The following is an 18,092-nucleotide window of genomic DNA, read 5'->3' as shown; positions in this document are numbered from 1 at the left end:
AGGGCACAAGAATCAACTGAAATTTCATTGGGGGAACATACTGCCTAAATCTTCAGGGTCAAGACCCATGCTAAGCAATGAAACTATAGACTCCTCCTGAGCTATGCATCACAAACCACACAATAGCACCCTTTAGTCACTCCCATATCCTCAAACCCACTGGCTCAAACTATAAACCCTGCAATCCACAGGTGCTTCATTATGGGAATCAACAAATGAATTAATGGATAACAGGTGGACCACAATTATCTGGCCCTTGCACTGTGACCTTCAATGATCTATTGGGCTTCCCTTTCTAGTTACCCCTGTATCAATCCTACACTTCTAATGAAATGAAAGACTGTGTATAGGGGCACCACAGTAGCAACTTGGTTCCATAAAAAATTGGCCCAAATGACTTAATTATGGTACATCCCCACAATCACACAGGTGTGGCTGATTACTCTCTTTCTTGGTACCTTTCGCAAATTGGGTTATCTGTCAATCCCTGTTTGAATAGATACTTTTTGTCAGAAGTGGCCTGTAAATAGTCCTACCATCCATCATAGGTTGTTTAATTTTAACACCTGCTTCATTCTTGTGGTAAAGGTCTTTGTATAACTCCTCTTGGCTGCTTTGAGTCCAGTTAAGGATTCAGAATATTTTTTTTGTCTGTCCAGTCTCTCACATTCTTGGAAACATCTACAGAGATGCCACAAGCTGTTCAGGTCCCATCCTTCCCAATCTGTTTGCTGTTTCATTACTGGCAATACCCTCATGACCCATCAATCTTGCCTTGAAATTTATGTAAAGCCTTTTGTGTTAAGTGATAAATGGCAGTACCAGTAACCTGGTATTTGCTAAGTGCTTTAAATGCAGTTTCACTGAGATGGAATATAGAAATTTCAGTTTTTATAGCTCCTACCTACATTCTCAACAGTGCATGCTTTAATGGAATGCACTTCTGCTAGGAATATTTGTGTACTGTCCAAGGCTTAAACTTAGTTTTCACGTTGCACCCTGGCTGTATAACCCAGCTCCAGTGCTTTTGTGACTTGGAACCATCTCTGTACCACTTCAGCCCCTTTACTATCAGTCTGAAGCCTGTCTTCCACACCTATCAGGGACTCTCGATTGTAAAAGGTTTATCACAGACATTCTGAGGACTGGTCTTTTTTCATGTCCTGAGTCACGTAGGCATGTCCAAAAGCTTCCAGTTTCAGTTACCACACAAAGGGAAAAAAGGGATCACATAAACCATAACAAATTTTAGGCAAATTACCAGGCCAAGAATGAATACAGTGTCAGAGTGCAATTAACTATAATGCAATGTCCTTTATTTCAATTACCCACTACATCAGTAGAAAAATTACTAAAACACCTTTTAAAATTACATGTCATATTTAAGTATTTTTGGAAATAAACCTTAAAGGAAAAATTGAAACCAATGTGAAAACAAATGCTTCTCATTCACAAAAACTGAAATACAGGAACTGAGAGGACTGAAGAACTCTACAGCTGTCCCCCACGAAGACGAAATACAAGGTGGAGTGTTGACTCTTTCTGGATGTTGTAATCTGATAATGTACGTCCATCCTCCAGCTGCTTGCCAGCAAATATCAACCTCTGCTGGTCTGGAGGAATTCCTTCTTTGTCTTCAATTTTTGCCTTCACATTCTCTATTGTGTCTGAAGCTTCCACTTCAAGAGCAATGGTTTTGCAAGTCGGTGTCTTTACAAATATCTGCATGCCTCCTCGAAGCCTCAGAACTAGATGAAGAGTAGATTCTAAAACAAAAATTGTTAAGTATATGTTATTAAACATGTCAAAAACAGGGTTACTTCAAAGCAGATGGAAGGCAGAACGAAATACAGTGAAACTGCAAGAGCATGTACAGATCAGGTAGAGTGAATTATATTCTACCAAACAAAAACCACTGGTGCTCTCTTAGTACTACATATATGAATGATATAAACCATTACGTAAAACAGGAATATCCCACCATTTCACTTTGCCATAACAAGTTATTACTGATTAGCCACCACTGTTAAGTTACTGGAACACAATTCAACTAAAAGCTCATTTAAGTCGCTAAGTCATCACGCTGAATGTCACAAAGTACTTCTATGCCGCGGTTAAAATTTCACTGTCTACATTAATGTCACAGAATCAGTGATTTCATTTGAACAATGCCAAAATGTCATACTAATGTATGGGAGTAATCGGAAACATACCTTTCTGGATATTGTAGTCTGACAAAGTTCGTCCATCTTCCAGCTGCTTGCCAGCAAAGATCAGTCTCTGTTGATCTGGTGGAATGCCTTCTTTGTCCTGGATTTTTGCCTTCACATTTTCAATTGTGTCTGATGCCTCCACTTCGAGGGTAATGGTTTTCCCTGTCAGTGTTTTGACAAAGATCTGCATTCCTCCTCTGAGCCTGAGAACAAGATGAAGAGTGGATTCCTTCTGAATGTTGTAGTCGGACAGCGTTCGGCCATCTTCCAGCTGCTTGCCAGCAAAGATCAATCGCTGCTGATCTGGTGGGATGCCTTCCTTATCTTGGATTTTAGCCTTTACATTCTCAATAGTATCAGACGCCTCCACTTCTAGGGTAATGGTTTTCCCTGTCAGTGTTTTGACAAAGATCTGCATTCCTCCTCTGAGCCTGAGAACAAGATGAAGAGTGGATTCCTTCTGAATGTTGTAGTCGGACAGCGTTCGGCCATCTTCCAGCTGCTTGCCAGCAAAAATCAAACGCTGCTGGTCTGGAGGAATTCCTTCTTTGTCCTGGATTTTTGCCTTTACATTCTCAATAGTGTCTGATGCCTCCACTTCTAGGGTAATGGTTTTCCCTGTCAGTGTTTTGACAAAGATCTGCATTCCTCCTCTGAGCCTGAGAACAAGATGAAGAGTGGATTCCTTCTGAATGTTGTAGTCGGACAGCGTTCGGCCATCTTCCAGCTGCTTGCCAGCAAAGATCAATCGCTGCTGATCTGGTGGGATGCCTTCCTTATCTTGGATCTTAGCCTTTACATTCTCAATAGTATCAGATGCCTCCACTTCCAGGGTAATGGTTTTCCCTGTCAGTGTTTTGACAAAGATCTGCATTCCTCCCCTCAGTCTCAGCACAAGATGAAGTGTTGATTCTGTAAAGAAATTCCTTACTGTAACTATGGGAAGAGGGTAATTGTTACTGTAGCACCTTTTGTTTTTCAGACCATATGGTGAACATGTGTTCCGTTCTCATTTGTATAACTATTACTGCAGATAGCCAAAAATGCAGTTTTTATCAAATGAAAATGGGGCCTGCAGTAGTGCAGTTGGTTGTGGCACTACACTACAAGCTAGAAGGTCATGAATTCGATCCTGGTAAGGTCACTGCTTTTTCCAATTGACCTAATTCTTCTAGCCATGCTATGACCCTGGGATCGACCCAGACTCCAAAAGAAACAAGCACCAAGACCATTCCTCGAGGTAAATACAAGTCAGCAGGTTAAGGCTAACAATCTCACGATTTGTGTGCAGAATGTCTAGAAAACGTGGGAGGATCAATATCTCACAACCCTATGGACTGTTACTGTGATACCTTTACCTTCTACCTTATCGTCAAATGAAGTTTTCATAATGAAGAATACAATGCTCTATTCCCTGTTCAACCACAACCATCTTGAATATCACTTAACATACAACTCTCATGATGACCTTAGGCTGCATGACCAAAGCTTTTATGCTAATGTAATGGCTAATAAAATTTTTCAATGAAAGGTAGACATTTATATTCAATGTAGGAGATACATGGAAACAACAGTATACTTTGAATTATGAACACCAATGAAGAGATGCATAACTGACAAACAAGGGCAATCCAATGATAATCTTTGGACAAAACTGGATAATCACAGTGGAGAATGTAGGAATTCAAAAAATATAGAAAGCTTCTGGAAACTGTGTACTCATCACAGTTTCATTTTCCTCTGTAACTTGCAAACATTTCTCGCCCCAATAAATATTTAGCATGTGACACCCAACATATGCTCAGAAATTTTTGGCCTTCACAAATAGGTGAATGCCAGAACTGTCCCATCTAATTTATAATTAATACAACTTTCAATTATATTCTTCAGTAACATATGTGAAAGTCTGGGCAGGTTTCTCAAGTTCTTTCCTGTAGACAAGCACACAATGAGAACGGATGACACTCCTCCACGCTGAAAAAATGCTTAACACAAACTGTGGGGTGCACTTGATAAACCATTAAGATAATGGAGAATGCACTACTTTATAACATGGAACAGCCTGCATTTTTACAACTATGAAATAAAACATAATTTAAAAAATTTACAGTAATTATACAAATATAACACGGAACTATATAAATTCGGCAAAGAATCCACAAATCACCTATCCACTACACTTAACAGATTATATATTAAAAAAAACCGAACTAAATAAACTGGGCATAGTGCCTATATTTTCTTTCTTCTGTATACCATGTAATCAGATTACAGGCTTCCTAATTGTAGCCAGTGCTACAGGTAGTTACTATTTGAATACACTTCAAAACTACAATTTCATTTAAAACATTATGCTAAACTCTCTCCACGAAAGCTAACATGAATCTTATTCATCTGTCAAATTCCCAGTGCCTATGCTATGACCCTGCAGTAAATGGCTAACAAACATTACTGAAGAAATCTTAATTTAGAAATTCTTTGTAGCAATAAAGTGATTTCCTTTAAAGCACTCTTAAAGCCATGAAAATGAACATATCCTGTATTAAGAGCATTTAATTCAAACTAAGGCCCTACCTTTCTGAATGTTGTAATCAGACAGAGTCCTGCCATCTTCCAACTGCTTTCCTGCAAAAATCAGTCTCTGTTGGTCTGGAGGAATACCCTCTTTATCCTGGATCTTTGCTTTTACATTTTCAATTGTGTCTGAAGCTTCCACTTCGAGAGTAATGGTCTTCCCTGTCAGTGTTTTCACAAAAATCTGCATGATGGATCTATAAAAACATACCCAAGAGTTTCAGCTTACTCTTTTCTTTTTTGGGATGAGGAGCCTGGTGTTATAAATAAGAAATCTATGTCCCTTAAATTACGAGATCTTCACTTCACTAAGGCCAGTATACAGTAGACATACAGACTTGTTAGCACCAGTGATACAATGCAGAATAAGCAAGAGGCCTTATAGTAATTCCACACACACGTGTGAAGTGTTCCCTTAGGCAGCAGAGTTTAAACATGTCACAATTACACACAGCTCAAAGTTCATGTGTATGCATCTGATGACATCTAGTGTAAGAGGACCCACTGTTCCCTTAGACATTGAAATGGATGGAGCTTGAATGTGTGATAATTACATATAGCTCATGTGTACACAGCTGACAAGGCACACAGCAAGCCTTGAGCACTCCTGCACCCAAAATGTCACCAGACTTTCAGCCTCTTTGCATGATGCTCCCCATCATAAGGAACATTATTTTCCACATAAAAATACAAAATTAGAATCCCTACAAACATAAACTCTTCCATTACACTCTTACCAAATTACTGCACATCAAACCTAACAATTTGTATGATGAAAGTTACAACCCACAGACTCAGTAAGATGTCAAACAAGCCTAAGTACAAAACATTCAGAGAATACCTGCATATGCAAATTCAAGTACAGATCTTTTCCCATAAACAAATTCAACCACATTCCCAACACTGCTATCGACAATTCCTGAACAATTACACAGTATATTTCAAAATAATTAAATTACAAAATATGTATACACACAAATTACACAAACCACTTCCAAAATACATATTAAGATCATAATAATATTCATTTACAAATAATTACAAATTTAAGGTATACCGAGAATGGCAAAGTCTAGAAACGTTATCTATTCCGAAACATTAACAATTTCGACTGATTCGGTCCGACGTGAACATTTCTGTCTCCACACCTTTCGCCAAATTTCCTCAATAAGCAATTATTTTTACCTTCATGACGTCATCGAACACTTTTCAATCCTTTGCCATTCTCCTTCCTTGACAATAACTATCACTATTTAACAACTTAGTACGTTAATTTATGTCTTGTATATACCAATGTTGCATTAATACGACTTCCACTACAAAATAGAAATANTGTAAACAGCGCGTCTCGCAAAAAAAAACAAAAAATGTGCGGCGGGGGGGGGGGGGAACTGCTGTAGTTTATCGTCATATTTGCGTAGAATGAACTCTAAATAGTTCTGCAACACGATATATCCTACTTACATATTTTTATGGCGCAAGGTAGCCTAAACTTCATGGTAAATGGACACAAAGCTGAGTAATGCTGCTGTAGAAAGTAACCATAATTACAAAATATGGCCAATGGCTGGGATGACTGATCGTTCAGGAAACTCAAAATGGCGTAGATACCACCGCCATTCTAACAAAGAACTCTACAAACTTAGGATAGAAACGAGCCGAGAATTTACTAAGGAACATATTTTACAAAAGAAACATGCCGTGAAAATTACAACGTACGCAGCGGCCCTAATATGAAAACGGACAAACCTCTCTGAACTTGTACATAAGTGCCTAATAGGCGACGCTTAACGCCACATCACAACTTCGCGCGAATAAAGGAAATGTCTAGAATACACTAACGCAATAAAACACCTCAAATGCAATTCCCAAACGCCATATATATTGAAATGTGTCGTCTTTGTGGCGCAACACGAATAAATAGCGTGGGTCTTCGGATTGGAACAAATACGTTTATTGATCGCCCACTTTCACACTTTCCGTACCGTAATTCGTACTTGCAACGTCAATCTCGGCGTCGTCTTACTTCTCACCTCGAGACGACTAAAGCTTTCCTCGTTTCAACTTAACACGTCTGTCCAGGTCCAAGTCTTGGTCTAATTTAAATATGGTCTCTATGAAACGTAATATATATGCAAAATACAGTATGACGTGTTATATTACGTCCCTCGCTGAGCAACGGCTACTATGGGAACAACACTTTCGCGAAAACGAATACATGGAAATTGTCGAGTTCCCACAACAAGTAGAATAGCAACAGACCGTTGCATAGGAAGCGCCGAAAAAACAATGGCGTTTCCTCGGAGAAAGGACAACAGGTTCGTTGGATAACTGCAAAACCGAACTGTTGAGAAGGCTTACCTGGAAGTTCGGTTTTGCAGTTGTCATCCAACGAACCCATTATCCTTTAACCTCTGGGGAAACGCGTTTGTTGTTTCGGCGCTTCCTATGCAACGGTCTGTTGGTATTCGACTTGTCGCTGTGGGTACTAGACAACTGACAATTTCCATGTATTCCTTGTCGCGGAAGTGTTTTTTCCCATCGTAGTCGTTGCTCAACGATGGACGTAATGTAACGTCGTATTATCATTTTTGCATATACATTTCATACACTACATTTAAATTAGACCAAAAGAAAACTCGTCTCCGACAAATTTCTAAATTCACCAACGCAACAGACCTCAAATGCGATTCCCAAACGTCTTACATAAGCATATCCGGAACTTCTAACACATTACCTAAATTACACCAAATAAAACATCATTTCACCTAAAATGAAATACCCAGGTATAAATTAAAATCTCATTTCAAACTCATACTCACCTATGTAACACAACTTCTTCTTCTTCCAATTCAGTTTCTCAACGAAATAACACTTCCAACTGTTACAAAGCAGGTCCCAAACACCCTTTCTATAGTTGGGGAAGATGGTTTTGATTGGTCAACGATTCGTACTATTCCATTGGTTCATTCTTATGATCTCAGTAGAAGCATTCATGTACAGTGAAATTCCCTACAATTAAGGCGTCTCAGCGCTACACAATTCACTGTATAATGTTGGTGTTCCTGACAACGACGGAAGATGACATTGCAGTTTGCGAAATGACGTCATAAATGTCGCAAAGAAGTAATGCTAGACGAATGCTATTGGTTGAAGGAGAACAAAGGGATTTTAAGTTGTTCTAGATCAATCTATGAAAAGTTAAAATGTTTTCAGCAACGTCTTAAAAATACAGCTACTTTCACAGACGACTTTTCACATTAATACCAATACTCGCTCGTGTGGAGGAAGGTTCGAATACGTCCACCTTAACTCTGTGGAAGGCAACGAAGAGGGAACCCAGTGCCTGAGTGTATAACCGGGCCACCCTGTTCCTGAGGGGTGTAAATACGGGGACCTGGCCTTCCAGACAGGGGGACTCTCGATTCTGAGACAGTAATATTTCGTGAGTCCTGTGGGACTCTGACCTAAGAATGAAATGCCGGTAAACATGTTTCCGCGGCAACGAAACCACAAACGCAATTACCAAGCCCAATCCTGTACCGAAATATTCCGCCTTTTCATAATTTATTTTAATTTCCAATTTCTTACATTCTTCTGATTTTCTCCCTATGTTCTCATCGTTCACATAATGATAGCTTTGACTTCCAAACGCAGAATTGTAAATCACGAAAATCGAAGGATTTGACGTTTCCTCATCAAACAAAGAGGTCAAAAAATTAAGCAGGTTCTATGTTCTTATATATATTCATTGTACGTAAAATCTTTAATTCCTTAGAACTATCATTTCAAGTATTTTCGTGAAGATAATATTATATTCAGTGAAATTATTCCTTTTAAAGTAAACAACAGGAACAGTACTTTCGGTGTATTCGTTTTTATTAAATGTGCTTGCATTTGGCATCACAGCCTTCACATGAAGTGTCACGACAACGCTCCAGCACCCAATACAGTACCTGAGCGCTGCCTCGACTACAATCATCGTACTAATCAGATTAAGATATTTTAATACGTGCATATTAAAAGTTGCTCGATTGTACCCAGTGTGAAAGCGGGGTCGAATACCTCTATCCTAGCCCTGCAAGTCGTAAAAGGCGACGAAAAAGGAACCCAGTGCCTGGGGGTATAAATGGGCAATTCTGTTCCTGGTATACGGGGACCTGGCCCTCCAGGTTGGGGGAGTTCAGAACCTGGGACAGAAAAATGTGGTTGAGTCCCGCGAGACTCGGACCTGAGAATGACTGCGCTGGCGACCACCAGTTGAAATGCCAGTCGTGGGTCTCAAGGGGTTTGTCGCCAACACGAACTGGTTGGCTGTGAACCGCCAGTCGTGAAGTGACTCTGACTCTGATCCTGTTCGATTGTAAGTCTTCTTAATATAATTATGATTATAAAGCTTCTTAATTTTGCGTTCCAACCCCGGATCAGACGCAAACCAAACCAGCCTTTATTCTTACGACAGACTGGACTTCACTGCATATCAAGGTTATAGCATACTTTTTTCTATTGTTTCCGTCTCACATTTTTCTCCAAAGAATACGGAGGCCATTGCTTATGTTGAAATTACTGTATAATGAATTCGGAGTGGGACCGAATTCTGAAAATGCGTCATCGTAGGCCTACTATTTCGTCTAATATGAAAATATTACACCCAAGAGCTGATGAGAACCACTAAGAAAGCAGTCGGTAGATTAGTCTAGATGCGAATGACTTTGTTCTCCAAAGTGATGCAGGTGTTTAGTGACAGTACAAAGCATTCCAGGCGAACATGCTCGATTAATATACGAATCGTCCTTCGAGACTGACGACGTGGCATTATTTTTCTCTTTGCCGGAATCTTTACTTCCTAACGTTGACAATCTCTCGTTTACCTTCTGATATTTTAATATACTTTTTCTTTGCAACTCCAAACAAAGCCAAGTGAAGAAAGAGTGGGTGAGTATTTTAAAGCACGGAAGACGAGGCCTTTCACATTCCTGGCATTATGCCACCAAGTCTGTATATTCATATGAGATGGGTGAGCGATATGCTGTTTGAATACTGCACTGAAATCTGCATTGGAAATCCATTTGTTAATACTGGGGGAAGTGATCCTAAAACAGTTGACTGATTCTCTTATTATTTAAACAATCTTCCGGCTACACACAGGCCATGGGTTACACAGTCTTATGTATCACGATGTGGACCATGTGATGGGTGTGGAACCAAGCGGCCACTGCCTATTTTAAGATACTACCGTAGCATTTTCTAGAGGTACTGAGGAAAACTACTAAACCTTCAGGATAGCCTGCCCTCGGAATGAGATCGGAATCTGGGACGTTTCGAAAACCATAGTAGCACTAACCATAACAGCTACGTTTGATATCAGAGTTTAGGTACAAGGAACTGACGTAGAATACACTGAACATAAAAATACAAAGGAATGATCTATTCACGAAACTGAAGGAAAGTTTATGACAGAAGAGTAAATACTATCGCCATGGCACGGAGAGGCTCGGGTGACTCCTAGGCCAGAGCCTCTGGGAGCCCATTCTGCCTTCAGGCAACCCAAATTTCACTGCAAATATAACACATTCGTAAACATATCCTAATCTCAGTCATAAAGACAGAGCCTAACCGAAAAGTAAGGCATGCACTGTCTTCGCTCGCTCGGAAGCCGGGATCGTGGGTTCGAATCCCACTCAGGGCATGGATGTTTGTGTGCGTTTTTCTGTGTTTGTCTACAGGTAGAGGCCTTGCGACGAGCTGATCACTCGCCCAAGGAGTCCTACCGTATGTGTAAGATCTAGAAAAACCGAAGTGAACGGAGTTCATGGAGGTAGGCCTAGGCCCACTGGGGCTGCAGTGCCAATGGGGGGGGGGGAACCCGAAAAGTAAACAAACAAAAATAAAAAAATTTGTAACCACAGCTACAAAGCAACTTGCTTTCGGTGCCTTTAGGGTTTACGTTTGATAGGTTTGGTGAGTGTGTGTTGGTATGAGAGTTCGAGATATAATCGTATAGGGAGGCCCACATTCATAAGCTGTGCGAGGGTCCATAGAAACAGCTAGAAACGTCATTACGTTTCTAGTTCGTGGTGTGTATTTTTCAGGTTTTAGAGTTCACAAGAAGTGTAATTACACAAAAGTAAAGTATGTGAAAGATGCTGCTCTACTGAAAGGAGTAAGCTTAGGTACGTGTAAGATGTTGGCAATAGCTGTTGGTGACATTACAACAAAATATGGCAACGTCGCTGCACACGCGCTGAGCGAAAATTAACGACTAAAATAACGGGCTGAACCGAAGGACGTATCCATTAGAACAGCTGACGGTCAGCTGATTGTTACGGGACTGCAGAGTCACCTGATGACGTCTTGGAATCGTCTTCCGTCGCAGCTCGAAATAAATCTATAGAGTCATAATCTTTACGAGCAGGGTCATAGTACATATTTACCGATAAACTCGCAGTTTAAAGCTACGTATGATGTCGTAATCCATGATTTTAATTTACGTGTATACACCTTTTAGTGGGTTCTTCGCACGAAGTGCATAAGATAAACGCACAATGGGAAGGTAATCTTGGTCCATCTTACGTTTTATCTCGAAACCACTGAACATATTTCGATTAAATTTGGCATGAAGAGGGCTTTACGTGAAACTGTACTGCACTGCATCAAATTCATAAAAGTGACTTCATATACAACACAGTACCCAGTGTCATAAGTTAAAGACACCTATACGTGTAATTTGTAACATACATACTCGTATATCGATATAATGCATGTTGAACGAAATGTAATTTACTTCCATGAAGTGAATATCCATTTAGCTGTGTTAACGAGAGAACTGTGGTTCTGTGGAGTAAGAAGTACAATATGTATTGTTGACGAAGCTTGCGAACTACAGATTTATATGAATAATAAATTAACTCCAAGCCCGATGATGTGTAGGCAATATGAAAATTTGTACTCCAAATTGGAATAGCCTTTCCTCTTACTCGTTTTAATAATGCCTCAAATTCTGTAGGGCACCCCCTGACTCATTATAGGGTTTTCCATGTCATAGAGGCTGTTTGGACAAAGAAAACGGTTCTCTTATTACAAAATGTTCCACTTCTAAATTTGACGTAATATGGACTCTGCTGCATTATTCGCTATTAAAACGATTAGCTGAAGGATTAATATTGAACTTTAAACATGTACGTAAATTGGATTTAATTATCTGGGTAAAAGCGTCTTTTCCCCTAGAGGAACGCTGTGGTCCCCTCCCGGTTTTTCCGTGAAGCAAAAGAACAGAATAGGCATCATTTCGCAACATGTTGCATGTATACTTCATACAGTAAATAACTGCACGAAATGAATGTCATGTTTTACCATTGGAATAAAATAATAAGCCTAAGTCAGTCTCGTGTTGATATCGAGTTGTGCCGAATGACCTTATTACAAAAATATATATCGAATTTAAAGTTAATTACCAGCAGAATCAGAGAAATACAGGGCTCCCATTTTACACTGAGAACGCTCCGTATGGAAGCCTAAAAAAGAGTAAATGCAATGTATTATACATTTACTCAAATCCTAGCCGGAAACTGGCTGTCCTGAGATTTTTCCTTCTCTCATTCAGTACCCTTCTTCCAGAATAGCAAGCCTAATTTAAAATCTTCAGTGTTGCCCTAACATCAGCAATAGACACAGTGTCATAAAATACCTGAATAACTACCACTCTTCAGTCCCCTGTTATATCGCCGTTAAATCCAGATTTTATACCAAGAACTCAGTTTTGAAATATTCTTTCTTCTCACCTTTCAGACACAGAATTTCGCCCTTGTACAAAACAATGGCATATTTTTGTGCGAATTTGCTTTCGAAATGGTCTATTGCCAAGACTCCGGTTACTGTCGTTGATCAACCTGCCGTGCGTAGGTAGAAATTTCTTGGAATTTCCATGAGCCAGACGCATGTGACCCATGTGATAGTCACACTGCGCAATAGTGTAGCCTCATTGCTGTTGTACAAGCAAATAACAAGATTGCGTCATTCGAATATCAGTGAGTTTCTATCGCGTCAAGTCAGCTCCCTTATGCAAAATAAATCTAGAAGATTCTGTTAACAGTCGTCTAACCTGGCGATGTTCCAGAAGACACCTCGTAGTCACTGCCGCGACAACATGAAATCCCGCACAGTCGTTTCCAAATGTTATTACGCTTCGAGCCCCATCCTTGATCTGAAATTAGTAACAAGTCCGTCACACCTGCTAAATCTTCACATGGTGTTCCACAAATCATTTGTTTTCTGCTCAGATAGGACGCTAATGTATATGTCTCATCCTTCCAGCCGCACTATGGCCCTGGGGTTCACTGAGCCTCTAATAGAAAGGAGTACTAGGAATTAATTAAATAATTTTCCTGGGGAGTAAAGCGTGGCCGGCGCGTAAGGCTGACAACCTTACCGCCATTTTTGAGCCGATTGTCTAGATAATGTGGGACCCTCAACGTCTCACAACCCTATGGGCCTCCATGGCCTGTTACAGGGATAGCTTTACTTTTTTTTACTTATTAAGTACTGTAACTGGTCTCGTAAATAGTTGGGATAGCTCAGTCGGTACATGATCAGACTATGGGCTGGACGACAGGGGTTCGATTCCCGGCTGAGAACAATTTTCTCGAGTGATCCAGACCGACGCCGGGGCCAACTCAGCCTCATATCCAATTGGTACCGAGGTCTCTGTCCCCGGGGCTAAAACGGCTGGGTCGTGAAACTGACCAGTCACCTCCGCCTAGTTCCAGAATTAAGAATTGTGGAGTTACACCTGCACTTGCCTATGTGTCTTCATGGCATACTGCTGAATTATACGTATAATGAATTACTGCGATAACGTTACCTTTTTAACTGGTCTGGGAAATGGTAAAGTAAAAGGACAAAGTTGTCTCTGTGCTAAACCAATTCAGGATCACGACATGAAGACGTACTGGGGAGTGGAAGTATGTATACCTTCACCATTCTTCACCTCGGCACTAGGTGGAGGTGAGTGGTTAGTTTCACACCTCGGCCGCTGTACTCCCGGGAAAAGGTCCCTGTGCCCTTAGATAGAAGGCTGGATGGACCCTAGAGCCAGTCCGAACGACGTGGAGTGCAGAAAAATCTCTTTCCCCTGCCGGGAATCGAGCCCTGGCAGTCCAGCCCCTTTGCCTGCACATATACCGACTGAGCTATCCCGACTTTCAATGTACTGTTTAATGTGTACTTTTCTTGAATTAAACGTATTAAATAGTGGAGAAGTTGATTCATGTCGTGCATCAAAAGGAGAAGGAAGATGCGTCCTACACTGACCCCAACATATGACACTCCCTGCTGGCTCACATATGCATACATTCCAGGACCGTGCACAGTAACTCTCTATCGCCCGCTGCTGTACTGCATCCTGTTACCTAGCTCCGTAAGGTAAAGTTGCCCCTGTGCTTTACTAATTAAGTACTACGACATGAAGGCGTATGGAGGAGTGGATGTATAGATCCACATTTTCTTGACCTCCGCACTAGTTGGAGGTGAGTGGTCAGTTTCACGCTCCTGCCGCTTAAGCCCTGGGTAAACCCGGTACCCATAGGAAAGGTAGCTGGGTGGGCCCCAGAGCCGGTCTGGACGACGTGGAGATGGGAAAAATTCTTGACCCTACCGGGACTAGAACTCCGACACCTCGGTCGTCCAGCCCGTAGCCAGTCGCCATACCAATTATTCTATCCCAGTTCGTACGTAGCCTCATAAGACCCTGAAATCAAGATATTATATTCTGAAACCGCTGAGAGAACCGAGCTGCAGTAGCTAAACTAGCACCAACGCCCTATTTATCTCGTGTGACACGAATTCATTGGCTCCCAAATCCGAATTTTTCCACGTACACTTCAGCAAGAAAAGAACAGCGGAGAGCTGGAGTCGACCTCCACTGCCACCAAACGACGGTCTCAGTAGGTGTGAGAGACAGGGGGCCAGAGACAGAGATATTATTTGAAACACGTAGATCAGCAACTCCCTCCCCCATCACTTTTTTAGTGTATTTGATTTAAAATTACACTTGGATGTGAAACAAAAGGAATTAGGAACACTTTCATGCAACCTTGTGAAATGTTTTGCGTGCCTCCAAGGAGTTTGTGCACCTTACTAAAAGGTAAAGCTATCCCCGTAACAGGCCTACACGCAGCGAAGGCCCATTGGGTTGAGAGGTCGAGGCTCCACACTTTCTAGACATTCGGCCTACAGATGGCGGTGAGGATGTCAGCTTTACGCACCGGCCGCCCTTTACCCCCAGAAAGATTCCGGGTACTCATTTCTGTTGGAGGCTGAATCGACCACAGCTTGATAGTGCGGATGGAAAAATTAGGTAAATCGAAAAATCCAATGGCCTCATCGGAAATCGAATCCGCGACCTCCCAGCTTGTAGCATAGTGCCTCAACCAACTACGCTACCGCATGCTTCCATAAGCCTACTTTGGGAATCATTGTTCTAAGTAGGATTTGAGGTCCTCACAACGGTAGTTATGAACAGTACTATCATCTGGGGATATAACGCCGTGTAATCCGTTGAAAGTCAACCGACGTTTCGGAGGAATATACTGCCTCATCTTCAGGGACAAAGAATAAACCGAGCAAGATACCAGCATGAAAGCAGGTGACAAGCAGAGTAATCGGCTAGCCGGAAATTTCGGATTATATATGAAGCAGGAGGGACATGGAAGAGTGGGCCTCAGTTCTCATTTCCGCACCATTTAAAATCTTCTAAGGCACATACCGGTCCGCTAATTGTACATGACTTTCAAACTTCCGTACGTATATGATTATATAACAAAATTATGAAGGCAAGAAGCAGAAGTCAAACAAAACCATGAAAATATAAATGTTCGCGTGCCGGACAAGGCGAAGCCCGGCACAGAACATACGAGAGGCTTAAATTTGGAAGCGGTCAAGCAGACAACCGTTCAAGTGATTAGGCGGCCGTTGTAGCGTGAGCTACTTATGATAGGGTAGGATCTGCTGCTTTCAGCCTGGACTGACAAGAGGCCTTGTATATATTATATATATACATGCATTATGTCCTACCATGTATCATACATGTAAACTGTAAATATTATGTACATGTTGACAATTCACTTTTTCTGCTGAATGTGACTCTGAGAAATGACAGACTCTTCCGCTCGCTAAAGAGGGCGCTTAACATCGACAGAATCATAACTGTCTAGCAGTAACTAAAATCTGGTCAGGAGCCCAAGATGGGGCTTGGCACCAAGACGGAATGACTTACTGACCGTCGGTCGCCACGTAGCTCTGACTCTGAGTAGCCGATTACTCTGCTTGCCACCTGCTTTCACGCTGGTGTCTTGCTTGGCTTATTCGACCCTGAAGATGGGGGCAAAATGTTCTTCCAAAACGTCGGTTGACTTTCAACGGACTACACGGCATTATATGCCAGAAGATTGTACTGTTCTCTGGGAAAGTTATACAATTTTGAGTTCCAGCATTTTTTAGGCAGTTGAAGCCATTTGTATCTGCTCTCGGGCCGGGCAGGATAGTCCTAATGTTATACGGCTAATCATAAAACCAATTTCACTCACCGTTGCCTCATCGTCGTGCACACAAGAACTCCGACTTTCATGTATTGGTTATTGAAAGAAGATGGCGGTATGTACCCAGCGACGACTAAACAGAGTGACCGACTTTCTTGACATGAGATAAGTAGGTCATGTCATCGGAGGTCATTGCAGCTACGTACTTTTCGAAAAACGTCTGTCTTTAACTACTATAATACACTTAAAGTAAAGTAAAAAGTAAACGTATCCCTGTAACAGGCCGTGGAGGTCCATATGGGTGTGAGATGTTGAGGGTCCAACATTTTCTATACAATCGACTCATAGATGGCGGTAAGGTTGTCAGCCTTACGCGCCGGCAGGCCGCCCTTAACCCCTATAGAACATTCCAAGAATATTCCTGGTACTCATTTCTGTCAGAGGGTGAGTCGACACCAGGGCCATAGTGCGGCTGGAAGGATTAGATAAATTGAAAAAAATCCAATGACCTCATCGGGATTCGATCCCGCGACCTTCCGGCTTGTAGCATACTGCCTCAACCAACTACGCTACTGCGTAGTTGTTCTCCAAATAAGTGCAAGAACACCCTTTACTAGCTCACACTCTTTCCGATGTATTTATTATATCGAAAATTACCATCTGCTGTACAAAGAATTCGTATAACAATTACTGAAACATTTATAAATGGAAATGGACGTGCCATGCAACGCACATTTCAATCTCCTTTGCTTCCGTAGTGTAGGGTAAAACAGTAGGATTACTGGTTGGGAATGTAACCAGTTATAGCAGACTACAAAACGGTCCGTTGAAAGCGATGGCAAACTGGAAATATTAATACAGGAATCATATGTTACAGGCTATATGATTCTAGAGAAGAACCATTCCTTGATATAAGAAGTACAAATACGACTGGAATGGAATTATTTAGTAGAAATGGTGAAGTTTAGAGATGTTATAATAAAGAATTGTGTTATTCGTGCATATCTAGGCTACAACTTCGCTGTTATTCAGATATTACATATGGGTGTTGCAATACTAATTAAGTACATTCCGGGAAAGAGTACATCTATAAGTGATTCTACACATTGCATTAACAAAGTAACTTTATGCTCAGAGAACAATGATGTAGATCATATCAATGAAGATTATTTAATGGTCTTGACGGACAAATTAGAATTAGCATAGGCCCCGTTCTATCTATGACGTATATGAAGATACATTTCTCAATGGAGTTTCAAGCCATAACTAATATTTCCCAGTTTATTTCATAGTAGATTTCACTATCAAGGTGAGTAAATGCATAGTGCATGCATATAAACCACAAAGTATTGTATTACAGGGTGAATCGTATAGAACCGGCCCGATGAATTTGTTAATAATTCCGCAGGTGACGCATATAACCGCTCACAATTACGACACCATACTCCGTGGGCCGTGCTGAGTCGAATGGTGTGCTCGTGATCCGGAAAGTGGCAGCCCTTATACTGCAAGGTCAAGGACAATGCCGAAACGTGTCTGCAGTGCGCAGGCGACAAAGTGTTTCTAGTGCCTATTTGAAAACGGCGGACACTTTCAACACATGCTCTGATCACGGCACACAATCCAAGATAAGATATGTGTAAATTACTTTAATATCTGTATGGTATATTTTATATTGCAGCTCATTTCGTCGGGCCGGTTCTATATGAATCACCCTGTATTTTGTTGCTGAATACGCTTGAAGTTGGCAGGTGGCATAAAAAGAAGGAGT

At 41.2% G+C, this 18,092-nt stretch overlaps 1 protein-coding gene across 3 annotated transcripts; it reads right to left on the bottom strand.

Moving 5' to 3' along the window:
- Positions 1–1,283: 1,283 nt before the first annotated feature.
- LOC111874534 (polyubiquitin) lies at positions 1,284–16,395 on the bottom strand. Of its 3 annotated transcripts, none has more exons than XM_023870108.2 (4): positions 16,370–16,395; positions 4,788–4,984; positions 2,214–3,125; positions 1,284–1,766 (listed from the first exon to the last, which is right to left on the bottom strand). In XM_023870108.2, the coding sequence occupies exons 1-4, from the start codon at positions 16,378–16,380 to the stop codon at positions 1,492–1,494; spliced, it is 1,395 nt and encodes a 464-aa protein (XP_023725876.1). In that variant the 5' UTR covers positions 16,381–16,395; the 3' UTR covers positions 1,284–1,491. The 3 variants fall into 3 exon arrangements, with proteins under 3 accessions (XP_023725876.1, XP_023725879.1, XP_023725878.1); XM_023870111.2 differs by lacking the exon at positions 16,370–16,395 and adding an exon at positions 12,889–12,981; XM_023870110.2 differs by lacking the exon at positions 16,370–16,395 and adding an exon at positions 7,610–7,714.
- Between the last annotated feature and the right edge of the window lie 1,697 nt (positions 16,396–18,092).

Source organism: Cryptotermes secundus, unplaced genomic scaffold (genome assembly GCF_002891405.2).
Source record: "Cryptotermes secundus unplaced genomic scaffold, Csec_1.0 scaffold818, whole genome shotgun sequence".
NCBI lineage: Eukaryota > Metazoa > Arthropoda > Insecta > Blattodea > Kalotermitidae > Cryptotermes > Cryptotermes secundus.
The sequence above is the reverse complement of the archived record's forward strand: the minus strand, read 5'-3'. Positions and strand labels throughout refer to the sequence as shown.

Excerpts from the sequence above, each read along its gene's own strand:
- LOC111874534 (XM_023870108.2), bottom strand. Across the intron at positions 3,126-4,787 it reads TGATTACAACATTCAGAAAG|AATCAACACTTCATCTTGTG; the intron begins GTAGGGCCTTAG and ends ATTTCTTTACAG. Across the intron at positions 1,767-2,213 it reads AGACTACAATATCCAGAAAG|AATCTACTCTTCATCTAGTT; the intron begins GTATGTTTCCGA and ends TTTTTGTTTTAG.